Below are 14,070 nucleotides of genomic sequence, written 5' to 3' on the forward strand. Positions count from 1 at the left end.
AAATAGAGTAGTTATTTAGAGCAGAGATGATAAAGGAATGATTCAAAAATATTCAAGTTCAATTGGGTCAAAATAATTTTACTAAACACAAATACTACAAAGAACACTACATATTTAATAAATTAAATTGCTGCATTTTGTATTTAAAATAAATGAATTATAACAAAATACAAAAAGATTTTAAAAAAATTAATAAATATATAATAAATTTTCTTTGATTTAAATAAAATATATAATACAAACAGAATAACAATAGCTAGATGGGAAAGAAGCACGAATAATCATGTCTAACTTTAGAAAGCATGCCAAGGTGTGGATAATGTGTCTATTTTTTTAAAATTAATCCCTACTCCATTCATAAGTGTCTTGTAGATTGCAATGGCCTCCAGGTGTTTAAGGTGTGTGAGGGGTCTTTCCATAAGAATGGAGGAACATGAATATGCTATCAGAAAGATACTTTTATCCATGGCCTTAGCCACATGTGCTGGAAGTGAAGACATACTTATTGGTCTACAGGATGCACTGTTGTTACACAGGGTTTCCAATAAGGCACACCTTGAACATCTGGATGACATTGAAATCTATAGGGTACTTAATGGAGTAGGGATTAATTTTAGAGAAACGGACACATCATCCACAGCTTGGTGTAATTTCTTTGAACTGACAATTGTTATTTTTCTTATACCCTGGATAGTTCTGATGCATAAGTTTTATACATAAATATTAATATATACATCTCTCTATATAATGCAAATACATACTACCATAAACGGAACTTTATACTGTAATTTGTATTTATATTTTAATGGTCAAAAAATGATTCAAAACTAGTCATAATTTGTTTGAAAAATTATTTTAAACTGAATATGTAATTTGTTCAAAAAATTGTATTCAATTTTAATTTGTTTGTGTAGTTCTTTGTTATATGTATTGTACCTGAAGATGTCTGTTACAAACAGATGAAAACATTAGTAAAAGTACTATTTTGAGTTAATTTGTGCTGGTTTCAGGTTTCTTTGTTTATATGAGTTATTCCAGTTTTTGAGCATAATTGACTAACAAGGGTCAAAAATGTTTTTAATTAAGAGGGTTTAATTTCCATAACAAGCAGTAATGGCACCAAGATTCAAAGACCATTAAATTTGTATTTAATTATATTCCTTAATTTAAATATAATTTTTATTAGTCACATAACTTAAAATTTGTCTGATTGTTTCAGAATACAGAATTAATCAGTTTGTCTTTGTAGATGTTTAAGAAAAACACATTGAGATAGTAAGTAATAACTACTATGATTTTATTTACAGTATTTTAGGTATTGTATGTGTTAGGGAAAAGATTATTGTATTGTTTCAATAGTAACAAACTCTGAAATATGGCTAGTTTTCTATTTTAATGCGATAGAAAGAAACATTCCTTGAAAGTTGTGTGTTAAACTAAAATCTACATCCTATCAGAATATTCAATATACAGTTTGAGTGGAAAGTAAATAGGCATTGAGAAATTTGTAATAATAATGCTATCATAATAAAATCTGCATGTGCATTTAACCAATCAATGGAATTTTATAATTCCCACATTGATGATGTGGACAGTGACCAAGAGAGGCTGCACATGCAGTGACAAAAATAATGGCAAATAATTTATCTGTTCAGGAGCAAATGAAGGTTGTTGCATGCTATGAGGTGTGGAAATCAGTGGTTGCTGTGAAGGGTTGGTGGCATACAGTGAAGGGATGTTTTGACACAATCCATCTGGAAACAATCAATAATAGTCATTTAAAGCTAATGACCACAAATTTGGTTGTGGACACACACAAAATTGCTGCCCGTCCATATCATGATCTGAGGAAAAGTTGTTGGTGGATGACACTGGTGCCTACATTGAATTTTAATGCATGCATCCTATGGATGCATGCCTATTAAATGGATGGATCCATTTAATAGGGTACATATCAAATAATTTTCATCATCATTGAATTAGAAATATAAAAAATTATAGTAATTTCTCAATGCCTAGTAACTTTTTAACCGTCCTGTATGTGATAACTGTTTTTGGATCCCAATCTATACATTTGAAAGTCCTTTGAATCTTGTTTGTCCAAGTTGCAGGAAGATTCACAAACCTGTTGTCAAAGAAGTGCTATTATCTAGAAAAATTTCAAATCATCATCTATGTACTGAATCACTAACATCAAGATACTTCTGCTATTCATGATGATGATGATGATGATTAAGGATTAAATTACCTAACAATAATTGTCCCAGAAGATTGAAGTGACTTCTAATAAATGTTACAGCAACCAATTCAAGACTGGTTAAGATAGGCTGGGAAATTATAATATGAAGATGGGATTAAGGTAACTTCATGCAATAGTGATCTTTTCTAGAACTATGTTATGTTGGTATGTAGTATATAAATTGTTCACAGTTAATAAACTATATTTAAAACATCTTCACAATGCTAGGTTGCAATTTTCAATCGTATTTTTAATTTAAAATATATGCTCACATTATCAAATTAGTGTCTTGCCCCTGTACAGTACATCATACTTTTCTTGTTAGTAATGGAGTCATGCCAGTCATCTATAATGCCTTTTCGGGAGAAACTTTTAATTGAAATAACATGACTTCCAGTTTGCATCAGAAATTCATATATACTTAATCAGGACCACCTGGTACTAAGTTTTCCATATCTGGTCTTGGCTTTCATCTATCTAACTATTCTTGAGATCAAGGAATGATAGATGGACAGACACAGTGGGAATTTATAGGTTTACAGTTTTTTAAATTGCAGCCCAATGAAAATCTGTTAGCTGAAAGTGTGTTAACTGAGGAATCTGTGTGTTTTAATGTTAATTTGGATAATAAATATAGGGTACATTCCAGTTTGTATCAAACAGCATGTCGATGATCCACGATGTACTAAAATGTGTTCTTATATTCACTAATGAGTTCATTGGTGCAGTGACTGATGCATGTTGCACTCATCGAGCTGTGGCATTTGATGAGCTCTGATGAGGCAATATGGCCATCCTCATGGTTATAATATTAACCCAAAGTTATTTTGACAAAATAAGTCTGCAAATGCCAATATGGTGTTTGCTTCTGCCATCTTGTTAGGTTGCCATACATTCTAGTAAAAGTTTAATGGAGTATCTGGCAGCCTAACCAGATAAAAAAAAAAGTGGGATGGTTTCTCCTCTCAGCTAGTTAATGCATTGTGTGAAAAAATACACATACAATCAGTCAAAAAGTGACCCTCCAAGATTTTTACTTTTTGGGCTCTGACCTTGAAATATCAAGAAATGCAAAAACAAGTTATGGGTTTTATCTGTACACATGGATGTTAGTGTGTGAGGGAGAATGATTATGTTCACCCACTTTGAAGCTTAATAACTCCTGTGCCTTTTGTTAAAAATTTCTGAAATTTTGCAGGGAGGTTTGGGTACTAGATGGATCAATACTGTTAAATTTTGATGGTTAAAAGTTTAGGGGATGGGGAGATAGATGAGGTGTGTCTTATCTCCAGTTGGATCAGATTTAATGAAGATTTTACACGTTATTAGCATTTAAAAGTTTTTATAAAACTTATCTCTACCCTTAAAATTAAGCTTTTTGCTATTTTATAATAATCAATAATATAAAAAGTTTAAATAAAATCTTGTAACAGGTGGTGCCACATACAGTTTTAAATGTTTTTGCAAGAAAAGTATGGAACTCATTTTTGGAATTTTTTAAGTTAGTATTAATAAATTCATGTATCTTGTTAAAATACTTTCTGGATGCTTTTCCATTATCATGATTATTTTATGATGTATTCGGAGGCTTAACAATATTGATAATCTATATGAAATCTTAATTATGTAATAATACATAAATGAATTTTTGTTTTCTGTCATTTGTTTTATTTCTTAGCAGCCATTTTATGGAAAGTTAATTATAAGAAAATATTTTTAAAATCGACAAAATACAATGTCAAAACATAACTTCCAGGACGACCTCATTACTGCTAGAAAGTAATGGCATAGTTTCAATACAATTTAAAAAGAACTGGTATGCCATCCCACCTTATCCTGCCCCACCTCAAGTTCTGACTGCATGCATATTTTCTTTAAAACTAGCACTGATAATCTGAATAATGATTTAAAGTCTGAAATGAGTGCAAAGTATTCATAAAGCTAGAGACTAGACTAAATCATAAGTATAAATCATTAATTTTGTATAAAATGGCCAACAAATAAATAAAATTAAGAAAAAGATGAAAATTTAGCAATAAATTTTAAAAATTTGTAGTTAGAAATATTTCATTTGCAAGAGTAGGCTGTATAAAGACTTTCTTGTCATTTAGGAGTTGCAGAAGAAGGGAGAATAGCAGTGTTGATATTAATATGAAAAGTGCTAAAGTTTGTCAGGATCAGTTTCTGGCATAGAGATTAGAGATTAAAAGATTAGATTAGAAAGAATTAGAGATTTGAAGAGTACAGAGAATATAGAGATTAAAATATCAACAACAAAATTAATTATTATTTTCGAATACTTTTGCTACAATTCAAATAGTTTTTCCTTATTAAAGTTTACAAAAGGTACAGATGTGCTATTTTAAAGTTTGTCAACCCAAAATATGGGATCAAGTTTCTCTCTCTCTTTGTAAAGTTCAATATTCTTTCTAGTTTCTAAATAATTTCTTTGAATTCTAGCAAAAATAATTTTACCTTTTTTATTGCTCAGAAAAAGGGTCTTTCAAAAGGAATACTATCATATACTATCATTTTAAATTATTGTAATTATGTTAATTATCATCTGGAAAGTATGCAACATACATCAATTCATAGAGTACCATTTAAGTTTCATTTCCCTCTAGGATGCATCATAAATGAAAATGGCAACTTCCCGTAGAGAAGACATTTTGTATTGCATTTCGCTAAGTCAGAATCATTCGTCTGTATAACACAAGTAATCTGCAGGAGCCATATAATTGTGGCTACCACCAGTGGAGTGACAACAGATTAGCCATAGCAAGTGTAAGAAGAATTTGAGCATTTGTCGGATGTGTACTATGCGATGAGGTGCATGTGTTGAGAAATTGTACTGGATGAAAATGAAACTTGCATAGTTTTTCCAATGTTTTAATGTGAATTACAACGTTCTAAGATAATAATTAACATAATTACAATAATTTAAAATGGTAGCATTCTTTTTGGAAGACCCTGTATACTGTATAGTGTAGAACCTAGCATGAAAAATATGAATGCAATGATGTAGATCTGATATTTTAGTACAGAAAATGAAATTAAATATCTCATTCTTAAACTTCTTGAAAATAATCTATTGCAGTAGTTGGATACTTTGGTGATAGGTTGACTCAGCTTCATCTGGATTCAAGCTTAGATTTGTCAGATTCTGGTTTGAGTCTGGGCCAGAGCCTCAGAAAGTTTTTATGGCTCTCTCCTTCATCATAGTTCTGGCCAAATCTGTTACACACACAAAAATAAAAATTTTTTTTTATTTCTTAAATGGCAATTTGTCATGTTTTTTTGTGATATAAAATAAATTACCAGAATACAGAAAATTTAACTGATTTTGTAATATATTTTTTATTTATTTAAAATATTTAGTGTATGATCTCTGTAAAAATCCCATTAATGTGATTTTTTCCTTTAAATTTACCCTTATACACTTAATATCTAGTTTACCATTGACTCTTAGATTCTCAAGATATTCTCGATTTATGTATTTTGGCTTAACTTTAAATACAGTGGAACCCGTTTTAGAAGTACCCGGTTAAGAGGTTTTTTGGCATAAGAAGTTCAATTTCTCCAATTATGGCATTTACACCATGTGTTAAAATTTCCCACATAACACGTTACCACTTAACAAGTTTTCCCATTTAAGAAATTCCAAGATACCACAATATTTTAGCATTTAAGAAGCTTATGTTGGAGACAAATTGTAATCCTTTTTCTCACCATAACTTTATCACTTATAAAAATAGTAGTTTTAGTAAAGTAACTCCAGATGTTTACCATATTGTATATCAAACACTCGCACACCTGAGGTAGTTGCTAAATTAACTGGGTTTTATTGTTCGACCATACTCCCTATTCAGTGCTGTCCATTAACTATTGACACATCATATCGACACCAGTCACTTCATCATCTGCTGTAGTCAGTGCATCATGCTATTCTACTATGTTACACTATGCTATGTTATATTACCTTGTTATTAAAAGTTAGAAAATAATAAAATTTTTCTTTTCTTTTCTAGACTTTATTAAATCAACAGAAAGAGTATGCCGTATCCTTAACTCCGATCTACACTTTAATTATCTTAAGTGGCATCCTGGCATTCCGAGCAGCAGGCGGATCGCTGAACAGTTTTCGGGCTTTCTTTGATTACAAAATAACCAATTGAGGATTGCCGAAAATAGAAGAATTTTAAATTGAAGTTTGGACTATGAAAAACAAACAAAAAACTTTTTTGTGCATTAGACTGAAAATTTTACAGGTCGGGAGGAACATCAGTGGTGTCTAGAAGTGTCGAAGAAAAGCAGAATTTCAAAAGTCAGAATTTTGAAGTAAAATCGTAATCCATCCTTAATGATTTTGAATAATGTAATAAAATCATATTTTATTAATTTAGAGTACGTAAAATAGATATTTGGGGTGACTTGAAACAACCAACACATAGCATAATGCCGCAGGAGAGGAACAATCCTAAATGACATTTTAAAACTTCAAAACAGAGAATTATATAAAATCTAATTGCTGTATAACAAAATAAAGACATAGATGCCACAACTGAGCATAAAATTAAGCCAAAATTTTGGTAAAATAAAGTAATATAATTACGCCAACAGAGTCCATCCTTTAAAGAAGAACAATTTCGTACCAGTTTAATTTCACTTAAGATTTAGTGTACATTTATTGTGTTTTTGTAATATTTTTCTGTTATTTATGTTTGTTTTTTCCATCTTTTTTAATTAATTCATTAATAAAATTTACTGTAATTATTTTTTGTCTGAAGATTGTATATACATATATACATATATATGAAGTATTGATATGTCAATAAACAATTTTCCAGTTTATATATTTAGTTTATTTCTGAAAAAATATACGTTTTTCTATATTTTTCTACACACACACATATATGTTTTTTTAAATATAAAAAGTAGTGATAAGTGGGGTGAGAAGTGATGACATGTCCTTTGTCAGTCTATGGTCAAAGTCGCATCCTCTTCCTTTTCCGTTTTACAAAGCGAATTTCCCGGTTGGATAAATATAAAGTACGAATTGTTAGAAAATTTAAGTTTTTGCCTTTAATTTCATGCAAATTTTTCCATTTTTCTATATATTATAAGATTATTTTAAAAAATTTTATACGGAAGATGACGCGACCGCTATTATAAATTACATAAATTTGTTCCTTAATCATAATTTTTTTTAAATTTTTGACGAATTTAAAATTTTATTATTTTAAATTAATATTTAAATTTTAGTAGCGATTGGAATATGTTTAAAATCGATATTATCGTTTCTAATCTATTAAAAAATTAAAGCCATATTTATTAAAGTCGTAAATCGGACAAAATTGAAATTTTTTTAATTATTAAATTTATTTTATAAAAATTTAAACATCATTTCATTATTTTTTAAGTGAAATAAAATAAAATAAAATAATAATTAATTTGCAGAGGGTGCTCTAACAAATTTAAAATTTTAACCAAACGATAAATTATTTGAACTCACGTTTCCTGACGACGATTCTGATTGGTTATCACAATATATCATAATCATAGCCAACGAATCATACGCTCTATCGCTTCGGACGCCGATGGAAACAAAACCTCGATTTGAGATACGAGAAACCGGCCATTTGCAGACGAACTTTTATTTTAGTGGAAGAGAAATCGTCGTTAGCACGATGACGGTGAATAAATCTATAAATTTCGTTTTGTCTTTACATTCGTTCGTTGCTCTAAACGATTTTCCATCGACATTTAATTAAATATTTTATTAAAAGAAACATTAAATCGTAATTATGGCTGCGAATTTCGATCCTTACGATAAAAGCAGGTAATTTAAGCTTGATTTTCCTTACAAAAAATGAATAAATTATAAAAAAACAGTAAATAGATTGTTGTCGTGAAGTGAGATATTTGTTAAATTATTGATTTTTTTGTCTGTTGAATCATTTATGTAAATTATATGAATAGAAAATGTGTAATGTTTATTTGTTAAAATTACGTGAATGCTATATTCCCGTGAGTAATGCCAGATGGAAGATAAGTCTATTTAATTGATAAAGCATTATCAGTGTTAAGATTATCAATTTATATATAAATGATTATAATGAGTGTACACATGCATGCATACTGTATACACACGTTAGTGATTTGCTTTTTGTCTTTATATTATTATAATTGAATATGTAAGCACATTTTGGCTCTATGGAATGCTTATCGCACACTGTTGATGTGGCCAGAAATATTGCACGGAAATGGGTGAACACTGGTTATTTATTGTAATGATTACAATAAATAACTGATGTTTGCCTATTTCTGTGAGATTTCTCTGGTTGCATCAATAGTGTGTGAGAAGTTCTTCGTAGAGACAAAACATAGCACTTACATATTCAATTACTGTATATATATGTTATATAAAATATTATTTGCTCACATACTATGCCAAATACAGTATAAGGAAGAAGCTGTACTGTCTGTCGGCATTAGAATTTATTTATTTGTTGAATTAAATTCTAATGCCAACAGATAATACGGTTTCTTCTTTATATGTTATATATTTGTGTGTCTGTTGTGAATGTGTATGTATATACAGTATATAAATTAGTAGAACATAATGTATATGCAGTATAATTTGTAATATATTACAAATTATATTCGTGTTAATATATTACACTGACAAAAACAAGAAACATATGGAAATCTGATTTCATTAGTTTACAAACAAAAATTTGTCTTTTCAACAGCACCAGTAAACTATATTTCTCAATAAATTCAAATCCAGAACTTACCAAAAAATCTTAACCTTAAGCAAATTATTTGAAAATTGGTGATAAGGATCATCCTTGGCTACACCTGGCAAGATTGTAAATATACTAGTAATTTTACATGAAAGCTAATAATCTCCTGTAGTAAACAAAGTGCTTGTTTCCCAAGTTATATGGCTATGTCACCACTTCTGTCTTCCACTGAATCCCTATTTTGATAGGTTAGCCCTCTTCTGTCCATTCTATGACATGGGAAGAGAGGAAGACTGAGCACCCAATTCTGTCAGTACATCAGCTGTCACAACATCAATAGTACATCACAATCAATCTATGATTTAGCCTAAAACCAAGATGTGTAGAGGAACTGTTACCTCCATATATCTTTGCCAATATGACTGTTACCAGAGACTTGTAGTTTTCTTACTTTACATTTGTAATGCAAAATAAATAATAATGATATATTACAATGTATACAATAGCTTAGTGTGAAGTAAAATGCCAACTTTTCCAGACTCATTAGGAGACTGAATATGGCAAAAATTTTTAAATTCTTTAATTTCCAAATCGTCATTGTCTTGTTTAGTAAATACAAGAGAATAAGATCTTTATTCTCTTGTACTTACTAAACAAGACAATCAACTTTTAGAGTATTTATTAAAACAGGCTAAAGAATAGGCAATAGCATTTTTATATTGCAGAGAGTAAAAAAAGCTAAATTGCCTGAAATCTTTATCTGAAATTGAAAACTAATCAACACTGAAAATTGGCAAGCTTGGTATGAGTGTGTAATATGTATAAATATGCTCTTCATGATGCCAAATGTAGAATAAGAACAAAGCAAACTAACTATTTGTGTTAAAATTGTTTATTTTGAAGTTAATTAAAAATGCATACTTTTGACATTTCAAAATGTCATCTTAGGTTGAGCATATACAATTTGAATAGTATACACCAGTGTTTTTCAACCGGGGTGCCACGGTGCCACAATTGGGGTGTCGCAAAGTTTAGGACCTTTAGGCATTTTCTTGGAAATTTACTTAAGTGTAGTTCAAGATAACTCATTGTCAGTATTTCGACAAAATTCAATGGACTTAAATTTTGATTTTAAACATGTAGAAACACTATTTTTGCATCAAAATGCTACTTCAAACTGTCAATTTAAAAAAAAAATTTTTTTTTTCTGGGGAGGGGACTCCCTCCCCAGCGTTATGCATAATATTCATTTTTGCAAAAAATTCATCTGCCCCCCCATTAGCTTCCCCTTATTCAGATTCTAGATCTGCCACCAGTCGAAGGGTGCCACAATTTTTTATTTTTCAATTAGGGGTGCCACTCAATGAAAAAGGTTGAAAAACACTGGTATACACTTTACTTGAAGATGACATTTTGAAATGTTGAAAGTACTTGTTTTTAATTAAATAACTTTAAAGTAAACAACTTTAATGCCAATAGTTAGTTTGCTTTGTTCTTATAATAATTGCATGTAATTCTGGAAGAAAAAACTCAAGACTTGATATATATATATCATTAAGGAGCTTTTTATTTTTCAATTTTTATATGTGAATAAATTTTTTTTCACTGTAAGTGCCATATTTTATTGCTATACCTCTGTTTGCATGTGCATTGCTTATTACATAGCAGAAAACAGTAATAACAATCAGGGTTGCCACTTCTTGGTTTTAAAACCCAGATCTGGGTTTTTCGACTTTCTCTTGGTTTCGAGGTTGTTTTTTTCTAATTTTCGTAAAATATGGGTTTTTTTAAAAATAGGACTTAAATAATAGAAAAATTTAGATTTTAGAAACAAAAACGAAAAGCATGGTACTTTATTTGCCGAATCCTGAATCATGTGGAGTTAAAAACTCTTAGATACAGATGAAACATACCAAGTTGTCATATTTAATGCAGGATGGCATTGCTTATTACGAAAAACTGAAAATTGAAGACATATGCAAGAAACAAAAATTTTCAATGATAATTGATGAGATCACTGATATTTCAGTCTCACAAACTTTGGCTATCGTTGCTCGTTTCTTTGATCATAAAAGAAATGATGTAAAAGATGTTCTATTCAACATAGTATTGGTGGAAAATGGAACAGCTCAGGGTCTGCAAAACTCTATCAAATCAATTTTTCAAGAAAGAAAGGTACTGTTACAAAATATGATCAGGTTTGCCAGTGACAACTGTGCTGCAGTGGTGGGTAACAAAATTGGACTTCTTACATTATTGAAGCAAGATGTGAAAACATTTTCTTCGTATCTCAAATCATTTCTAAAAATTATTACATCGTATTTTGCTTGATGCAGCAAAAGGCAAATGATTTTAAAATGATTCAAGAGGTCAACACAAGTCAACATAAAATACCAATATTATTACAAACAAGATGGCTTTCTGTGAAAATGTTATCAATATTATTTTAGAACAGTGGGATGCTTTAAAACTTTGTTTTCAATCAGAGATGCGAACAAACAAAATCAATGGTGCTAGAGGTATATATGATATGCTAGTAAACAAAGGAACAAAACATACATTAGTTTTTCTACAGTATGTGTCACATAAAGTAAATGTTCTAAATACTGAATTTCAATCAGAACATTTTCGCCTACATGTTTTATATTCCATGATTTCAGCAGACTATCGTAATATTTTAAGTATGTTTATTAAGGAAGAAACTTTGCTAACTACAAATTTGTCTGAAATTGACCCAGGCGATGTAAGAAATCACCAAGATGTGAAAAAAATATTTCTTGGTGGAAGAACAATGTCCCTGTTAGAAACTGAGCCTATGTCAACCATTAGTGCCATGCAATTTAAAGAGGACGGCTTAAAATTTTTTGTTGAACTTTGCAAGCAAATTAAGATGAGATTTTCGTTTGATCCAAATGGAGTTATTGCCAAACTCCAAGTGCTAGACCCATTAGTAGCACATGACCTAAGCCGAACACCAAGATGTCTTGCAAGTTTGGTAGTTCATTTCCCAACATTGCGGAAAACGAACTTAACCAGTTAGATGACGAATGGTGATCATTTTGTTTAGCAAAAGAGTCGGTCATACAATATAATAGTATACCAGAATATTGGTTCTTGTTGCACAATATACAGGATGGTTTTGGTAACTATAAATATGCCCTACTATCTCAATTTATGACGCAGCTCACAGTTCTTCCACATTTCTCAGCCAGTGTCGAGAGAATATTTTCGCAAATTAACAACATTAAGACCAAACAAACTAACAGATTGACTATTGAATTATCAAAGAACAGGTTGCTTGCTAAACAAGTAATCAGTAGGAAAAATCTTAGCTGTTTGCTGCATGAACCTGAACATGAACTAATTAGAGATGCAGTACAAGGAGTTTGCCACCAAAGGTATAAGAAGCGACAAGAAGAGCATAAAGATTGTGCAGAAATGTTAATGGAAGAAGAAGAAACAGAGTAACTGTGAAATAACATTAATTACTGTGTAAATTAGGTAATAAATGGTTTTTTAAATTTGTATTATAGTGTGTGTAATTGTAACAGAATGAATGTACTATGATAGAGTATTTATAATTATATTTTAATCACAAATTTTTCTGGGAAAATAATCTGGGTTTTTTTTTTTAATCCAGACCCAAGTTTTTTCATATGTTGCGAGTGGCATTCCTGATAACAATTGTTCAGTGTGTTATCAGTTCATATTCTGTTTGTCAACTTTTGTTATCACAGTTATTAGATATTTGTATAATTCTAACTTTTTGTTTTCCATATCATTTAGAAATTTTGTTTTTAAATAAATTTCTAAATGCAAAGTTTTTACGTTAAGCATAAAAGTTTTTAATTTTAAAGTTTTCTAGAAGTTTTTTCTTATTAGAAATTTTGAAATTAAATAATCAAATAATTATTAATTAACATGAAAGAAAACTCAATGGTCAAAATAATAACACAGGTATCCCTTGTACAACATTGTTTCACTGTAACATGGTTTGAAAATTGGGATATCCCCCGTGCAACAAGACTTCCAGTTTCACTCCAACACTGTTTTGGAAATCCTCCGTACAAAATTTTGCAATTTTTAAGTGTAAACTCTATTATTCAATATTTTTTTTATTCAAGTAAGCATGCATGTTGTCTCAAATTTGCCTATGGATTTTAGAATATTGAAATTTTCAAATTTTGTGCTTTTTGTCAGGTTTACTTTAATGAAAACTGATAATGTAATTTTTTCTTCCTTGTCCTAACTTTTCTATCAATCAGGTGTCATCGTCATTGCTTTCAGAGTTCGGCCCCTAAAATTGTCACACTGTTTTCTTTTTATAGATTAATCTTTGTATTTATTAAAGTTTATTTAAACATTTTTAGGTAAGTGTTATTAAACTTTTCTTTAACCGTAGGTAAGCAATCATTTGTAAAATGATGAATGAAATATGGCAGTATCTCTGTACTTGAACAATTCAGTATTTGAACACAAATTCTGGAAAAAGTCACTTGGTACTCAACTGCACAAATGCTAGAACAAATTTTCAATTAATAACATATTTTTTTGTCATCCATAAAAAATTTTTTATGATAAAAATAAAAAATGTGAAAATGTTGCCGAAATTCCTGATCAAGATCAACAAAAAAGCTAAGACAATGACAATAATTTGTAAAAAGAAAATAACCTGGTTTAACTAAAATTAATATTAATGCTTAATACAGAACTTTTAATTGTGATTGTTAATTAATTATTGATTGCTTTAATAAACATGTTTCTGTTAGTTATGAAAAAGAATAGCATACTTTTACTAACTTCTATAATGCAACTATATGTTTTGCATTAGTCCTTTATTTTGTATAGCATGGATTTGCATAACAGCACTTTTTTGGAACGTATCTACCATGTTATATGAGGGATATCTGTTTATAGTGATTTATTATTTTTCAACAGTTCTGTGTATATATGTCTGTATACTGTAATATAGACATATCTAAGTATAAATAATATATATATATATTTGCATATTATAAGTATATTATAATGAGATGATTATTAATTATATTAAGCATTAATTTTGGATAATGACATTATTATTCG

General features: G+C 29.7%; 2 protein-coding genes across 2 annotated transcripts in view; both read left to right on the plus strand.

Moving 5' to 3' along the window:
* The window catches only part of aph-1 (gamma-secretase subunit Aph-1), a 37,775-nt gene extending 30,685 nt beyond the window's left edge, over positions 1–7,090 (plus strand). Inside the window, exon 6 of the mRNA XM_067287658.1 lies at positions 6,268–7,090. Within this exon, the coding sequence (XP_067143759.1) occupies positions 6,268–6,414 (147 nt within the window). The 3' untranslated portion in view covers positions 6,415–7,090. The remainder of the gene's footprint in view (positions 1–6,267) is intronic.
* A 753-nt stretch (positions 7,091–7,843) lies between these two features.
* The window catches only part of LOC136989485 (adapter molecule Crk-like), a 75,228-nt gene continuing 69,001 nt past the window's right edge, over positions 7,844–14,070 (plus strand). Inside the window, exon 1 of the mRNA XM_067287657.1 lies at positions 7,844–8,078. Within this exon, the coding sequence (XP_067143758.1) occupies positions 8,044–8,078 (35 nt within the window). The 5' untranslated portion in view covers positions 7,844–8,043. The remainder of the gene's footprint in view (positions 8,079–14,070) is intronic.

This window comes from Centruroides vittatus, unplaced genomic scaffold (assembly GCF_030686945.1).
Source record: "Centruroides vittatus isolate TY-2023 unplaced genomic scaffold, ASM3068694v2 scaffold_576, whole genome shotgun sequence".
NCBI classification, from domain to species: Eukaryota; Metazoa; Arthropoda; class Arachnida; order Scorpiones; family Buthidae; genus Centruroides; species Centruroides vittatus.